We start from the raw sequence: 17,555 nt of genomic DNA, 5'->3' as shown, positions 1-17,555 counted from the left end.
TAAGTACTTAGATTAGTGCTCACTTAAGTGCTGTATAAAGAGACGTGTCTTCAGTCTGCGTGTGAAGACCGCAAGAGACTCTGCTGTTCGGACAGCCAGTGGGAGTTCGTTCCACCACCTGGGTGCCAGTACAGAGAAAGTCTTGGTGCTTGTCTTCCACGCGTCTTGAAGGATGGCGGGTCAAGCCGAGCTGTGCTTGAAGCTTGAAGGGCACGAAGTACAGTTCGAGTTTTGACCATAGCCATTAGGAAAGGAGGGGCTGGTATGTTTTTGGCTTTGTTGGCGTCAGGGTTTTAAATCTGATGCGTGCAGCTACAGGAAACCGGCAGTGGAGTGACTTGAGTGAACTTAGGAAGCTTTAAAGGAACACTTCAGCAAAAAGTCAGACTTGGGCAGTTTCCCTCTTAATCCAGATCTAAAATCTAGACAATCCGTTTAGTGTCTGAAGCTGCTTTAGTTTTGCACTGGAGATACCAGGCTAATGTAGCTAAGATAGCTGTAGGCCTGCAGTTTGCACGATGTGGTGGGATATGACCATCCCTGTTATTGTTAACTACATTCGCCTTGTAACTCCAGTTCAAAACTAAAAAACATGTCTTGGCTGATCAACTACATTCAACTTCATTTGCCATTGTCTTTCTCTCCCTCAGCTCTCTGTGGCTGGTATTGAGGAAGATTTGGCTCGAGTTGGACCAATCCTGCGGCGCTACGCTGAGCTAAACTCCCGCCCCTCCGTTTCATTCGCTCAGGACCCAGGAGGGCCGCTGCCCGTCAGAGCATTTCTGTCCCAGTTGGTGTGTGAGGGAGGGGAGCTGCGTGTGGTCAGAGGACCCGACACAGACTGGACACACCTTGGTCAGAAAATACTTTCTTTTGATTTGCATATTGTTACATTCGTATTTAAATCGTTCATGTGCATTTTAATTATTATTATTTTTTTAAATTCTATTTAATTTTTACGGTTTAGGTCTTGGTTACCATGGTAACAGCCCCCTGTGGCGTTCCAAGCTTATTTACTGCTGGTTTAAAAACTTGTCTTTCATTTATCCATTTCATTTATGCAAACCATAGCAAGTCGCTAATATATTCACATATTAATGTAGCAAAATAAACTTAATAAAAAAAAAAATAGATATCGCTGCTGTCGGAATAAAACCTTGTATCTCATTTTTCCATTTGCTTGGAAAAAAGTCTGGTTCCATTGAAATACATTAGAAGTAGAGTATGTTTTTTCGTGTAAATTTACTGTTTTGGAGATACAAGTTTGTTCCCACAGCAGCTGTATGTACATGTATATGTATATGTGTATGTATCTCAAACTTAGTTTATAATGTTAATCCATTGGATTTAGTGAATTTTGTCCCATTTTATACATTTTCCACGTGTACCAGCATCAGCAGATATACACATGTAAAATAACGGCTGTTGGCATCAGCCTTGATTTGATTGATTGACTGAGTAATGTTTGATAAATTGAGTTATTACAGGAACTGGTGAAACTGACCCTGAAATGGAACGGGTGAACAACTACGTGGTTAGGGATCAGTAGCAGTCATTCTGGTGTTTGGGAATCTATTATAATGAATGTTTCTGGCACAGTAAACAGCTGATGGAAGTGTGTGTTTGTGTATGTTTCAGGTAGTTTTCTGTTCTGGGGCTGTCTTTCTGGCCAGAGTCCACTGGAGCGAGTGTGTGAGACGTTACAGCAGAGTGGCATCAGCCCTCAGCAACTACTGGTGAGAAGGAGGGAGAGTGAGAGGAGGGGAAGGAGGAAGGACACTAGAGAAAAAAGGAAAGAAGAATAAATTCCTGTTACTGACGGTGGTTTTGGCTAATATATTGAATGTCTGTTTCGCAGTCCCTGCTGTTGACTGTGTGGCTGAACAGAGAGAAGGAGATTTTGAAGAGAGCAGACGCCATCAGGAACTTACACACTCTCCTCAACACTCTCAGCTCTATGAAAGGTATGCAGGTTCTGCTGTGGGTACGCATTTGTTTGTTTTTATGTTTTTGATGGTTTTGCAGTGTTTCTCCTCACACGGTCTGTTCGTGCACACATATAGGACCAAAGCATGGGAGGTTTAACATTTACTTATTTGAGGTCTTCAAATAGTCTTCACCCTTGAAATTAGTGCCCCCCCTCCCAGGGTTGTTCCAGACCTGGGGTACAAACTGCTTTTAGAGAATTAATATGAAATTTTCTACATTCTCTGTCTACTTTCCTGCTTTCCTTCTCCTTGTTCTGTTTCTGCTCTTCCTATTCACTCACTTCTCTGTATGTGTGTGTGTGTGTGTGTGTGTGTGTGTGTGCGCACATGCTAGGCGCTCTGGGTGAGTCATGGGATGTGCAGTGTATCTCTCCCTGGTGGCAGCAGGTGCGTAATGCCTGTGTTCAGTCAGAGAGCGCTGGCGCCGCCCTGCTGGCTGGACTTGTCGCTCACCGCGCTGCCAAGAGCTCCATTACTAGCCTGGCTGAAAGCACGGTAGGTGTGTGTGTTTGTGTGTGTGTAGAACTGTCCATCTCTCTGTGTAGTTTAAGGCAGAATGTCATTTTCTTTCAGTAGTCCCAGGTGAGGATGGGACAGTTTCCGGTGTTAATGATATACTGCGGTATAAAAGACAGTAATAATAACTCCATTTCAAATCTTATTAATTCTAATAAACAGTGTATAACAGCCATCCTTTAAATAAGTCACTGCGGAATTCAGTAACCTACTGCTACAATCTCTGCAAAGCAGAGCCAGGGGCCATGCATCTTTACATAGCTATAATCTCAAAAACCATCGATCTTGGCAAATATTGATCAAACTAAAATGTGAAAAAAAGAACAAGTCTGTTCAGCAAATGTTTCCCAGACGGCTTTGTAAACTGAAACACAATGCTGACTCCTCCTCTACATCAATGCAGGAAAAGCATCACCAGTTGAAAACTCAATTATTGATTTTACTAATCGCTGTTGCACCAGAAACATTTGAAACATAATTGGGAAGCTGGGGGAAGAAGCCTGCTTAAGAACAGTGTCCATTTACTGTCAAGTACAACAACGAATATCTTCTAAAAGGGCAACAAGCCCCTCTAGGTGGGGAAAGAACCCCACGGGCATATCTGGCATCAGTTTATTTCACTTCATTTTAATAATGTATGACGAGAGGGAAGAGAAATGAAATGCAAATTTTGTCCGTTATGTAAATAGTTACTATTATTAGATTGATTACAGAATAATATTATGCAAATTAATTTACCAACACAATTATTATTATAATACTCCTCATATCTTTTTTTTGCATTAAATTAGTGTTTTCTGGCTGCAAAACTTCAGGCAAAATTCAAATAAAGGAGCACTTTAACGAATAACCAATAGGTTGTGTTAGTTTACATGCCAGTTAATGGTTAAAGTACTTTGGTCAAGAGGTGTTTCAGGGAACCCTCCCTAATTAGCAAACTTATTTATTCAAATCAGGTCAACAAAGTACTTAAGAGCATTACACAAAATCGGACACAATTAGTTTTGCGGCAAAACTATACACACCAGACACAATTCTTTTTGACATGTTCAGGCCATGGAAACAAATGGGCAGAATCAATTGAAAAGATATTCTTTTCTGAAAGAAAGTCTCAGTGCTCATCGTAATGCATAGATCTGATTGGCTGAGTAGCGTCACGTGATATTTACAACGCATGCGATTGGTCTGTGAGTCTCCCGGACCACTAAAGCTACCATAAAAGCTAGATGAGTTACCTGTTAGTATTTTACCTATTAGTGACCTCTGGCTTATGTCTTCGTAACTACACACTTGATAAAACGTGAAACAAACAGACTGAATGTCTTCAATTGCAAATAAGGTGCTCACATAATGTGGAAACAGTGACATTAAGCAGTCTTTCTGTTTTGGAAAACTGAATGTAAATTAGCACTTCACTAAAAGCTGGAACTTTTAGTGCTTCCGCTTTTAACTCGGATATTGTGTTAGCCCAGTTTGAGCTCCACTTGAGCAGGTTTTTGGAGATTCCAATCCTTTTGATGTTTGTCAAAAAGTTCCAATTGTTGGGATACAGCCAATCTGTCATCTTGGTTATCCACATGACTGTGATTGGTCAGTCAGTTCATGTCACCAGCGAAAGTTCACAAAAATCTAAGAGAGTGAGAATTAAATCATGTTTCATTTTCACAAATGATCATGTTTGGTGTGCAAGATTATTATTGGTTATACACATGCTTGGGTTAATTTGTCTTCTGAATAAATTGCACGGATAAATATGCTCGGAGTTTGAACCTCTTCAGCGTTCCAAAGCGTTTGGGAAACGCACCCATAAGCAGTAGACAGTAGTAGCGCTGGTCGTAAATTCAAATTTTTTAAATTGAACATTATTTCTTTGTGTTATAATGAAATGCGTGTGTGTTTTGGAGCTTTTTAAACATCTTTCTGTCTCTGTAGTTTCAGGCGGACTGGGAGTTTGTGTCACTGGAGCTGGAGCAGTGGGTGGTGTGTGTGAGGCAGCTGGAGGATGTGTTGGCGCTACAGACACTGTTGAGTCTGCCTCCGCCTCAGGGATCACCAGGGGGCGCTGTCCCACGCTGCTCAGTTAAATCACTGCTGGAGAGTGGCAGAGGTACTGCAGATGCTGTAGTAGCTCTCAGAGTAACAGACGCTTACAAACGCCACACCTTTCTCTCTCACTCATTCACTCTCTCCCTTTATCTCTCTCTATATCTCTCTCGCTCTCTTTCTCTCTCAGGAGGTGTAGCGGACAGTGTTGCAAAGCTGATCTTTAGGCAAGATGCTGCTCCTGAAATGTTGCAGGATATCGTGCAGCGGAGGGTGGGCGGGCAGAGCTCAGAAGAGCCTGTAGAACAGCTTTTGCAGGAGACAGAGGAGGAAAAAGATGGTGTTCAGAGGCTGGAGGGTAATTATGGAGTGACTTTGTTTTTCCTCAGTTGAATTCATCTGTACTGTCTTTTAAATGTTATTTTTATTTTTGTGCTTTTTCTTCTAATCTGAGTGTCTGTGTGTTTATTGCAGAGCTGCTGGCGTGTGTGTGTCAGCGTTTCCCCCACTCTCTGGCTCCTGATTTGTTGTGGGCTCACTGTTGCTGGGAGTATGTGGTACAGTGGAACAAAGACCCAGAGGCAAGTACACCTACAAAACTCTGTATTACAAAGAATGCAGATTAATAAAAAAGTTAACATTGCAAGCACATAACTTTCTATATGTTTGGGTAATGAGTATTTATCTAGCTACACTTCAAACAGTACATGAACGGATGCACCAACATTTTGGCCACTGAAGATTTTCAGCTGAAAATGGTCCAATGCATGTTTGGCTTTTTGGCCAAAAGAAACAAAAGGATGAAAAATTTGGATAAAAAAGCAAAAGATTTAATAGTTCCACAATAAAATGTCAAAATCCAACACAACGCAATCTCAGTAATAATAAAAATAAGAAACAATAATGAAAAACAGTGTTTTTGTTTGCTGTTTTGTCTGTTTCCTTCATTCCTGCATTCAAACTGTTAAAGCAGCAGCAGGTCAGCAGTGAAACACGCCAACACAATCCACTGCATCCTAAACAGTCTTTAGCTTACATGCTTTTTGGCATTAACTCATTTAATGAGTAACTTGATATTTTCTGGTAATAACCCTTTAACCTGTGGTTTTGGAAGTTGTTACTGTGAACACTGAGATTTATGGCAGCTTCTTCTCTCAATGTTGGACCCGCGTTGGCCTTTTCATCAGGAGATCATGAGTTCGATCCTTGGTGATGCTACAGCCACTCATGGCCAGGAGTCCAAGAGAGCTCAATTGGCCTCGCTCTCTCTGGGTGGGTAGGATGGCCCCTCCTTCTCCCCCCATCACTCAGCGCGATGCTAGTCAGCACAGTTAGCTAGCAACACTGTTAGCTGATGTAACAGATCTGGCGGTTGACGCTTTCCTCCGAGCGCGTTCAGCTGTCCAATGACTTATTAGTGGCTGTTTGAAAAGATGTGGTGGCTGGTTTCACAGGTCTCGGAGGAAGCCTGTGCTAGCCTTCACCCTCCTAGCGCTGGTGGGACCGTATGACTGGGGGAGTCCTGGGGGTAAAAAATGGTGTTTCGATCGTTGTGGTAGAGGCTCTCTGGAATTCGGTGCATATATATTTGCATAATTAGCACTATTATATTGATATAAGAAAATGGCAAACAATATATAAAGAACTCTTTCTTTCAGTTTTCAGTTTCACTCTTCAGTGTGAGCTGAACTGCATCAATGAGCGCATCCTTTATTTTTTTTTTTTGCTCTACCTTGACTGTGGTATTAATTACTCATTATTAATTGCAGAAAATACTGGAATTCCCTTTTAGTTCCCTTTAATATTCAGTCTTTGACAGTACCTTCAAATATATCTTTATAGTGATGATACAATAATAGTAGTTTCTGAAGAACTGAACAGCAAAATATTAAGGTGGTCTCAGTAGCCTTTTGAGAGAAATCTCTCTCTCTCTCTCTCTCTCTCTCTCTCTCTGTCTCTCTCTCACTCTCTCTGCTGCAGATTGGCCGATATTTGGAGTGGTCAGTGGAGTATCTGAAGATGATTTCTAGTCCTCATATTCAGTTAGGTAAGAGATTTTACTGAAAAGAACCCAGGAACCCAGTGTGTATCCTCTTTTCACCAGAGTTTAATACAGATTTCTTTCATTTTAAACCCTGTTCTTGTCTCTCTCTCCCTCAGGAATCTCCTCTATGATGTGGAACACATTTATTGTCAAACGCTTCTCCGCTGCTGCCTTCTTAATGGAAAAGGCTAGTGTGATTTATGAGTTGTTTAATGATCGATGTATATGTTTGTATTCATTAGAAAGGACAGTACCAGTCAAAGGTGTGGACACACCTACTCATAGAAGGGTTTATCCTCATTTTTACTGTTTTACATTTTGCAATAATAGACAATACACCTAATTATGTAATAATTATGTAATACTACGTAATGTGGAATTATACAGTTACCAAAAAAGAGCTAATAAACAAATTGCACTGCCATCTATTTTAAGTTTGTTTAGAAATTAGCCCTCACTTTACCGTGGTGCAGTTTTACATGCTCTTTGCGTTCTCAAGCAGCTTCATGGTAAGGAGCTGAGATGCTTTTCCAAAGGGACTGAAGAAAATACACTGATGTTGAAAACTATTTGTTGGGGGACATAAAAAACAATATACACTGCCTAGGCACCTAACCACATTATTTAAAACTATTGATATTAAATGGCCAAAAGTATGTTGGGTCCTAATTGGGTTCAGATGTTTCAGCCACATCTTTTGCTAACAAGATGTTTAAAATTAAGTACATAGTCTTGCAGTCTTCGTAGACAAACACTGGCAGTTGAACGGGTCGTACTGAAACTCAGTGACTTTAAGCGTGGTGCTGTCATGGCCACTGTGTAACTGTAAGTACTATTATTGTTAAATGGAAGCGTCTAGAAGCAACAGCAGCTCAGCCGCAAAGTGGTAGACCACACAAATGAGGCCACTGAGTGCTGCAGTGTGTAGCGCTAAAAACAGCTGTCCTCTGTTGCATCCCTTACTGCCTCTAGAAACATCTGTGCATATTAACATCACCCACACAAGTCAAAAAGAAGTTCTGGCTCAATGTTTAGGTCTCAAATGCAAAATCAACATTATACTGGTGAAGATAGGATGACAATGGTAGATCATTCACTTACAGCCTCAAAAGACGCGTTCTTTACCAAGTTTTCATTGAATACTCTTTCAGTGCACTTGCAAAAGTCAGATTCGTCTGCTCGGGGAAGGCGTCCAAAGCATGTTACAAAACTTGCTACCATGTTACCAAATTGCACGCGTGTTGCATGCAATTACAAGTTTCCCAAATCCCAAATCCAAATCCCCCAAATTTACGTAGTGAGGGTTTAAGATGATGATTATGCACGTTCACGTAGGTGTGTCCAAACATCTGATTGGTACTGTGTGTTGAGTGATACTGACTAATACTGACTTGTCTGTGGGGCTCGTAGGTGGGGAAGGCTCCAAAAGACAGACTTTGCAGACGGGTGAGTTTTCTGGACTATCAGTCAGAAAATAAATACCAGTGTAATGCTTAAAAAACTTAAATGTGTTCACGTTCACTATATATATACATATATATATATGTGTGTGTGTGTGTGTGTGTGTGTGTGTGTGTGTGTGCAGGACGTGGGAATGGGGGACGCAGCGATGACGAGTTTTCTGGGCTCGTGCGTGCAGCTGCTGCAGACTCTGATGGAGGTCTCGCCTTCCTCTTTTCTACCTCCTTATCCTCTTTTCTTCAAAGTAAGCAATGATCAGCATGAGAATGCACGTGCAGGACTATGCTCACATCTTACAGCAGGATCCAGAAATGTTTTTAAACCAGCACTACAATGTGTGAAATGGGTAATTGTAGAGAAACTTACAGAGTCTGATTTCTTTACAGTGGTGATGATAGGAACCAGGAGTCACGTTGTCTACAGCACATTTATAGTCATTTTATTTACCATCCAAAATGACCACTGAACCTACATGAGTTTTTATATGTAGTGCTGAAAATGGTAAAATAGTGATAAACCTGAAAAAAATAAGATTTTTGGCTACTATTTTGCCTTTGAATGTTCTGTATGTACCTCTCTGCCATGAATGGATATAAATAATAATAGATAAAATAGTAAAAATATAAATAAAATAGGCAAGAAAGTCCAAAATCTTATCTTACTATTGTCAAACAACCTCTCACGCCCCAGGCAGTGTATTCGTAACAGTTTTATGTAGTAATAATAACAATAATAACAACTTACCGTGAGGTAGATTTTACAAACATCAAACTCTTCAGACGTCTGGTTCCTTTTGCCACCACTGTGAATGATTTTGACTAGTATGTAATTTTCTCTAGAATGAAGCATTACACCTTAAATCACTCTGAATGTCTTAAATCTTAAGGATTTAACTGAGCAGAAATTTCGAAAATGTCACTTTAAAGACATTTTAAAAAATGGCACGGTTATTTAGCTTTTGCAGGCACTTCTACAAATATCTGTATTGCCTGTTTGCATTTTTTAGGGTTTAATGATAAGCAGTTTGCTGTTGTCGGTGTTGTATCTCCATTTTTAATGATTTTCAGTTTGTGCCATAATCTGAAAATGCCTGTTGTCCTTTACATTGTCTGTACATTTCGTAATGAATGGACCAAAAAAAACGGCCCAAAATGACTTGTAAAAAAAGTCTGGTTCCATTGACTAAAAAAACATACATTAAAAGTACAGTATGTTTTTTCCTTCTCCTGTAAAGTTACCATTTTGGAGATACAAGGTTTTGTTCTGACAGCAGGGAATTATTGGTATCTACATTGTTGTGCTGCTTCTATGCACGTGCATGGCTGATCACAAATTTCATACTGTCTTTTTTCCGTGAGTAATCTTACTGTCTTAATGGTGTAGTTTTAATTCCTAAATGTTCATTTGAACAAAATGTGGACAAAAACAGTAGTTCTTTCTCTCTCAGGCGGACTCGGGGGTGGAGGAGGTGTCTGTGCCGGAGCTGTGTGTGGAGGAGGTGTGGGGGAGTGCTGAGGGTCCGGCGTCTATAGCGGAATTGGCTCTGCAGCAGAAGGCGGTGCACTATCCGCTGGTGCAGCACCACTGCCTGCTGGCCTCCCTGCTGCACGCAGCCATGAGCTTCTCCCTGCGCCTCAAACCCCTCAGCCTCTTCGACAGCAAGGTCATTTTCAAAAATGTGGATCAAACTCACCAGAGTTCTGTGTTTTTAATGCTTTTTCATGATGTGCTTTCTTTCCCTTTAGTTTTGAGAGGATTTTAGTAGTTTTGTTTCTCAGCAACCAAAGAAGTTTTATCACTTTTAGGCACAATACATATTCACTGCAAAAAAAAAGGTTTTGTTAGTTACATTGCCAATTTTAATTTTAATGTAGTCTAACTAAAATGTAACTGAGTTAAAAAGGAGATTATTTTGATCACACATGTACCATCATGAATTTACTTAGGACAAAACAAATCTATCAAAATATGTAAATGTATTTAGTTACTTCCTATTTCTGCATTCTTAAATACTATTTTAAAGGTTTTATTTTTTCATCTGCTCCTAAGGAAAGACGAATCACCTGAACAGTTGTCTTAATATAGGATGAACGTGCCGTTTCTGTTGCTTTTTGCCAATCAATTTGTGTTCTGAAAGAAAGCTGGTCATCAGTCCAAACACACAAACACTTCTAAAACAGGACTCAACAGCTGCACCTCTCAAGAAGCATCGGACTAGTCAGTACCCTTTGAGTAATTTCAGTGAGACGTGTTGTAATGTGCGCTCTATCACCCCCTGCAGGGGAAGAACGCCTTTTTCAGGGACCTGACGTCCATCCAGCTCCTGCCCAGCGGAGACGCAGACCCCAACCTGGTGGCCATCAGACAGGAGGTCAGACTCATTTCTCATTCTCTGTTCGTTAAAAACAAGCACTATTGGCATTATCTCTGAAACATCACTGCTGCTGTACTGTTTAACCTACCTGTTTCTGAATGCTTGACTGCAGCCCACATTTTGCTACTTTCTTCTGTAAATTTGAAAGCTATAGTGTAGTGGAAAACCTAACATACTGTTGTACTGTTATCTTTACATTCTGAAATGAGTGTAAAGATGGTCAAAGGTTTTCTTGGAGCCTAAATTGTGTCCAATTTTATAGAAAACAGTATGTCATACAGTCATAAACCACATATGCAAGTCTATTTGAGATTACATAAGCAGTCTGATGCCAGTATGTGATGATTTCCATAGCACTGTGCACTGTGCTAGGTGGGGTACTTTAAGCTTCCATTACTTGTTAGTTCCAGTCGTAGGCAAAAGTTTGAACCCCCTGGGCACATTCCATGTTTTATGGATTTTCTGAGTAAGAAAAAACAAAAAAACTTAACATCCTCTACAGGGAACAAACCCAAATATAACATTTTCCTGCTGATTTTAATGCACAATTATACTGCCACTTTTTATGGGGGGTAATTTGACCAGGGGCATCCAAACTTGTGCATACAACTGTAATAAATAAGCAAAGTTTGGACTTAACATGACAAACACGTCTTGGCTGAAAAGGGGAAAATTGTGTAGATTTGATGTTTGGCCCAACATTTGCTTTAAAGAATAGTTGTGAATTATTTTTTCTTCTCTCTGTCTGTGCAGTTTTTGATGCAGGTGTTGACAGGCTGGGTGAAAGCTGTTGGTGAAGCGGAGGACAGCGGCTCTGCTAAAACAGGCAGGGAAGTGGACTGGCCAGCAGTGTGCATGGAGCTGGCCTCTCTGCTGCAGGTCAGTGTGGATATACTACGCAGATACCTCGTCTGGGAACTCTACAACCAGGGCCTGGACCTGCGCGCAGAGGAGGTGAGGAAACAGAAAAGTGTGGATGCAGCTAAAAAAGCTAAAAGAATAATTCCTTACTCCTTAAACATTTTAAACATGTTGCAATACTAATGAGGGCTTCCAAACTATGAAGTAACTGTTAAATAGGGTTAATTAGACCCTAATTAACAAACACTAAAATAATTTGCTCTTAATGAGTCTCACATAGTAATTATTACTACAAACTTATTTGCCTTATAATCACTTATTGCCGGCATTTATTGTCTTTAAAGGGGACCTATGATGCTTTTCTGGTTTTTCCTTTTCTTTTAGTGTGTTATTGTGTTATGCATGCAAATAATGCCCAAAGTGCCCACCAGAGGGAGTAACTCTCTCCCACGCAAACCACTTTTCCTTGGAATTCCAGCCCTTTTTCTTTGTTACAAGATGATGCAATCTCATAACACAGTCTTTCCTGCCCGCCTACCAGCAAGCTTGGCTCACACGGCGCACAGCAGCTACTGGAGGCCAGGAAGAGTGTGTTCAGTTTTGTAGCCACGTTCAGAAGACGCTGGCCTGACTTTCAGAATCAGACTCTGGCTCAAACTAATATTTTCACTATTAGAAAAACAGCCACACCGGCGTTCACAACTGCGCAGGAGAGAAGGGTCTGTCTGTAGACTGCAAGACAGGGGCAGAACGTGCAGGGCTGAAACCTAGCTCTAGCAAATGACCAATCAGAACAGAGTGGGGGAGCTGACCAATCAGAGCACACCGGGCTCATCGGGAGGCGGGGCTTAAAGACACAGGAGAGTGTTTTAGACAGAGGGTGAATAGAGTTGTACAGTATGAGAAAAATAATGTTTTTGGAACATTCAAGCTTGTAAATCTGCTTTAGTGGACCCCAAAAATAAAACCATGACCACTGAAATTAGTATAATAGGTCTAGTACAGACTTTTGACTGTAACTGTGTACACAGTACAGGTGCTTAACTCTGAAGGTCCAGAACCTGAAACTTACACTACACCTATGCAAATAATAATATAATGCACGTCTTGTTCCTGAACTGCACTGGTATTTAGAGTACTCACATATTCGGCCGAGCTCTTTGTACGACACCAAAATTCAAAGGCTTTTAGTTGCCTTGAGAAGAAAATATGTATTAATTTTGACAGGTACTTCTTTCTCTTCGTCTCTCTCTCTCTCTCTTTTAGGTGATGTTGGAGGTGGAGGATAAAGATGTGTTGGGCTCTCAGCTCCTGGTGCTGACCGGTCAGAGACTGGCCTTCTCTCTGCTGCACTCACAAACCCAGACCAAAGCCACCATGGAGCTCCTTGCACGACTGCCCCCCACCCTGTGCACTTGGCTCAAAGCAATGGTGAGTCCACGTACATCCAAACCAAGGGCATAAATATCTGATCACACTGATGAAGCTTATTTTATCCAAGTATTATAGTTATGGCTATAATAATAATTTTTATGATCGCATTTGGGAAAAAATAAAATGCGATCAATTTTATTAATCATTTCACAGCCTTATTCAAAACACAACGTGGAGAAAAAAGTCTCACACCTTATCTTTGTTCTCCACACACACTGTTTGTGTTCCTGCAGGACCCGAGCGAACTGCGGTGTCCCTCGGTGCCGCTGCAGCAGAGCAGCCGGCTGGTGAGCAGAGTCATCGAGATGCTGCCGGAGAATCACGCCCAGTACAGCATCGCACTGCACCTGCTGGAGGCTGTGGACTCACTACAGGAGGACGAGTGATAGAGAGAGAGAGATGGAGATAGTGAGAGTAGCAAGAGGTAGAGAGAGAGGGATCATAGAGATGAGAAAGAAACAATGAAACGGACTGAAAAAGAGTGAAAGCCTTGGATTTTGATCACAAAAAGAGTCCAGACACTTTCTAAGCACAGGTTTATGGAGTCTGGCTTATTTTCAGGAGTCACCTTTTGATCGGCTTGATCTTCTTGAGGCCTCTCAAAGCAGTCGGCTTGAGTCAATCAAATGAATGAAGTAGTTGAGCAAAAAATCTAATTTACACACTTTTCCCCCCAACTTGGTCCGTCAGGAGATGCACGTTTGGTGTCTGAAGTTTGCATTTATAGTTTTGCACTGGAGCTACGAGGCTAATGTAGCTAGCAAGGATTGCTTATAGCCCACCAGTTAGCATAATGCAAACTGAATGCCAAAACAAAACTGCACATTAGGCTACGTTCACATTACAAGCCTCATTGCTTAAATCCGATTTTTTGCTCAAATCCGATCTCTCTGACAGGATGGTTCACACTCGTTTAGGTAAGTGACTCAAATCTGTCATTAATGTGAACCGGCTGTCCTGAAATGACCCTCATGAGCTCATCCTACTCAGTAACATCACGTGAATGAATCACGTTCATTATCAGCACAAACTAACGAGCAGAACGAGCTTCACTGAGAAGATCATTAACTCTGATCAGCTCTCAGCTTCATTATTAGAGCGAGACGAAGGAGAAAAAGGTGAGATGAGCTGCTTTTCCACCGTTTACAGGCTTTAACTTCTGTTCCGCGCTGCTGCCATGGTAACGCTGAATGATGGCACACGCGCAGTGGAGAAAAAGTACATGAATTCCGATCTGAGCGTCACATTAAGGTCGCATGGCCACGAATCAGATACGTATCCGATCTAGGACCACATATGAAAGTGGCTCAGGTCAGATTTGAAAAGATCAGATTTGCGTGTCCACACAGCTCTGAAAACATCAGATCTGAGTCACATTAGGGCAAAAAATCAGATTTGTGCCACTTCAACCTGGTAATGTGAACGTAGCCTTAGTTTCACATGCAAAACTAAAGAAGCAAACTTGGCTTGGCTGATCTGATGCATCCGGGGGGGCGGAAAGTGTGTAAATTTCAATTTTCACTTGAAGCTTTAGCCACAGCTGGCCCATTTACTGAGGCTGCACCCACTTAGCGCTGTAACACAAGTACTTACATACTAGTTTCTGTAAAGTCTGCTAAAGCAACAAGTCTTGGGTCTAAATCCAGGAGAGCTGGCTGGTGAAGGTGGTTAAAGAAAGAAGAGAATGAATGAAAGAATAGAAGATCAGTGTTCGCAGTTCTATGCATCTAATCATGGTCAGCAAATCAAGGGGCATTTTTAAAACAAGGCCTTACTGAGTCGTGCCCAATGCTGCTACTGTAATATGCAGTACTTTATCATATATGATATTAGTTGATTATATTACTGGACAGAGTAAAGTGGGTCAGTCAGCCTTTAGTCCATTCATGTAGCTCTTCATTTGTTTGTTATTTCAGCGATTGAGAAACTAGGACAAAACTATTTGTCAGTGGATGGCTGTTCATGTAATGTATGCATTTTGGCCATTTTCTTTCTACGTCTTTTCAACGTTAGCTTTGTATTCGCTGGATCTCCCTGGGCCTCATGAACTTTTGAGAGTGAACTCGCAGGTGCCATTAGACACTAACACCAGTTCCCGTCCTTCTTGTCTTTGTTTCTTTTTCCTTTCCTGTACTCCAAATTAGAGGAATGGAGTCATAAATGTATTGAAAGGTCTATTTAAAGTGTGTCTGGGGCAGAAAAGAGGCTCTTTAGTGAACACAATTCTGCACAGGTGCTGCTGTTTCTTACTGTAAAGACGCAAAAAAAGAGCTACATGCAAGTTTAAACAAAAAGGGCCTTGGCTTTTCATTCGCCGTTAACACGGATAGGTATATTGAAAAGGGGACTTGGATGAATTACGTGGAGACGTTGAATTATTTCATGTTTTTAGCTGTTTTATTAAGATCTTATCAACGATATTTTGAATGTAAACTTAACGGAGGGCAGTTCAGGGTGATCTCGCTATTAAAAGAACAGCGTCCACTTGAGGTTCATGGGGCCAGACATGATCTCGTAACGAGAACGTCAGGGAACAACCATGAGAAATTTGGTGTTAAAGACTTTTTAGGGTGAGAACAAACTATTAATTTTCTAAACCAATCCAAAGCTTTGTGAAGGCGGAGCTCAGAGAAGGGGTTGATGATGCTGCATTCGTCAGCAGTGCCTGATGGACAAGCCTGTGGATAAGTTAGTATGGATAAGAAGTCCCCCAAAGCCTTTAATTAAGCATGTAGATGTTACACTTGGTAAAAAAATCAACATTATCCTCTTGCAAATGGAAAAAAAAACCTTCCATTCACTGATGACAGCATTTCTCTAGCTTGCCTGTTTGGGTAATGCTATTGATTTTTCTAGTGAGGAGAACTGACACTCAATAAAGACTTCCAGGTTGGGCAGTCACTAGAGGGCGCTCCTGAGCAAGTCCAAAATGAATGTGTCCTTTTGGAGCTTTTGTGCAGAATCGTAGTTTAGATAACATAGAATAAAATATTTCAACCTTTGTCATATTTTTGAACTTTTGAACTCATTCTAGGACTTCCAGTAACAGTCTAGGACTAACAGTAACAGTCATGATATTGTGAACTGATTTACTCGGCCAGTAAGCGGAGCAGCTCACCAATTAATCAGCACTCAGTAGCAGTACTAGTCCTGCAGCCCAAAACCTCTTAGCGGTATTTCTGTTTTTCTACAGCAAAGTTATATTAGATTTACGGAATACATCCTTCTACTTTCCACATTTAAAGGAACTTCCCTCATAAATGAATAGAAACACTTAACATTTCGTTTTTAGCCATTAAACTCCATTCACTCCCATTCACTGAGGAAGCACTCATGGGCGCCCTCTAGTGTTTTGCAGTCCTGTTTTGCAGTGAGAGAGAAATAGGAAGTGACCGGGGTTCCCATAAATTGGCTCTGATTCCACTCCGGACCTTAAAAGAGCACAAACTACAGGAATTTGGGGGCAGGTTTTAAAGTCAACATAACTGGCAAAACACAGCACCCAAAGTATAACAGCTTGTCCCCAGACTTGTCTTCTCGTTACAAGATCACAGGAGACTTTGCCCACTCGAGATAATCCCATAACTGCAGCTGTTTCTTGCACATGACCCAAATGATACGTTGGAAATTTGACATCCTTCATGTGTGCCTTTTATTGAATCTGGTTTGCGTATAAGGAAGAGCAGACAAACACAGCATTTTCTCATTAACAGCTTCACTCAATAATCACTTTTTCTTTCTGAGAGTCGCGCAGGAGGCCGTCGCCCATGGCTTTAGAAATAACGTCAATAAAATAAACTATAAAACTCAGGTGGCAGTAACGTCCCCTTTATTCTGCATCCTAACATCTGTCTCTCTCACACAGGCTCTCATACACACCCACAACCCTGCACACATGCACAACCATGGACAGACACACATGTACATTCTGTCAAACTGGACTGGTCAGTTGCTTTTTCAGCTGACTTCACTTTTGGGCCACTTGAGTCAGAACAGTGCCTTTGTTTATGGTACCTCCTAAATAAATACTCCCAAACTCAGTTCTCTGTCCCCACATAGCAGCGGAGACCATTTCAGTTGTGGGTGCGTTTGAGTAATGCTGGATTTTGTGCAGATGTTATCTTTAAATATAATTTCTTTAAAGGGCCCATAGCCTACATATTGTCCACTTATGTTTGTGGTTTTATGTACCAAAAACAATTTTTACATGACCATTTTCCAACATTTCATTACCCCTTAGATTTGTGACTGTTCCCTTAAGACTAGCCATGTTTACATGCAGCCTGATAATCCGTTAATAATCCGACTAATAGCTCAGTTGGAATAGAATACGTCTATATATACACACTTCAGTCTGAATAGTCTAGTCCGATTGAGGCCATTCGGAATATAATTTCTATCCGACTGATCGAGGTGGGTAATCCTATAAATAATCCGTTAAATAGAAGAATAATATCCGTGTAAACGCCTGTATCTGATTACATTCCCAATCGGAAAGTTTAAGTCCGTTCTGATCATTTTCGTCACGTCATAGTGAAACTGTATACCGTTCAACATGGCGGAGCAGAAACTGGTCTGCAGAGGAGACGAAGTTTATGCTCTGATCTTTAAAAGACGGCGGTGGGACGGACGTCCAGCTTATGAGTCTCAGAACACGACGTCTTCCTCTCGGCCTTCTTTAATAAGGACGTGAAGGACGTTTTCCTGAGTCTGTCATCATTTTAAAGCAAGTAAAAACAAGCACTGCTCACTGCTGCTCATCTCACTCTGACTGGCCTCTCGTGATGTTCACTGTCATGGTAACGTCTACTCTAAGCGGTTCTCCACGCATGCG

General features: G+C 41.2%; 1 protein-coding gene across 2 annotated transcripts in view; it reads left to right on the top strand.

The window, feature by feature from the left end:
• The window catches only part of rab3gap2 (RAB3 GTPase activating protein subunit 2 (non-catalytic)), a 39,102-nt gene extending 25,448 nt beyond the window's left edge, over positions 1–13,654 (top strand). The window contains exons 20-35 of one of the 2 annotated variants that reach the window (XM_036594245.1): positions 651–855; positions 1,639–1,736; positions 1,859–1,964; positions 2,323–2,483; positions 4,437–4,611; positions 4,738–4,905; positions 5,022–5,128; positions 6,528–6,594; positions 6,708–6,778; positions 8,002–8,037; positions 8,177–8,251; positions 9,500–9,715; positions 10,334–10,423; positions 11,180–11,380; positions 12,554–12,718; positions 12,955–13,654. In XM_036594245.1, the coding sequence (XP_036450138.1) occupies positions 651–855; positions 1,639–1,736; positions 1,859–1,964; positions 2,323–2,483; positions 4,437–4,611; positions 4,738–4,905; positions 5,022–5,128; positions 6,528–6,594; positions 6,708–6,778; positions 8,002–8,037; positions 8,177–8,251; positions 9,500–9,715; positions 10,334–10,423; positions 11,180–11,380; positions 12,554–12,718; positions 12,955–13,107 (2,094 nt within the window). In that variant the 3' untranslated portion in view covers positions 13,108–13,654. Of the gene's footprint in view, positions 1–650; positions 856–1,638; positions 1,737–1,858; positions 1,965–2,322; positions 2,484–4,436; positions 4,612–4,737; positions 4,906–5,021; positions 5,129–6,527; positions 6,595–6,707; positions 6,779–8,001; positions 8,038–8,176; positions 8,297–9,499; positions 9,716–10,333; positions 10,424–11,179; positions 11,381–12,553; positions 12,719–12,954 lie in introns of both variants that reach the window. The other variant, XM_036594244.1, reaches the window with a different exon arrangement.
• Positions 13,655–17,555: the final 3,901 nt, after the last annotated feature.

Source organism: Colossoma macropomum, unplaced genomic scaffold (genome assembly GCF_904425465.1).
Source record: "Colossoma macropomum unplaced genomic scaffold, Colossoma_macropomum, whole genome shotgun sequence".
NCBI lineage: Eukaryota > Metazoa > Chordata > Actinopteri > Characiformes > Serrasalmidae > Colossoma > Colossoma macropomum.
Note: the sequence above shows the minus strand (reverse complement) of the source record. Positions and strands in the feature narration are given on the sequence as shown.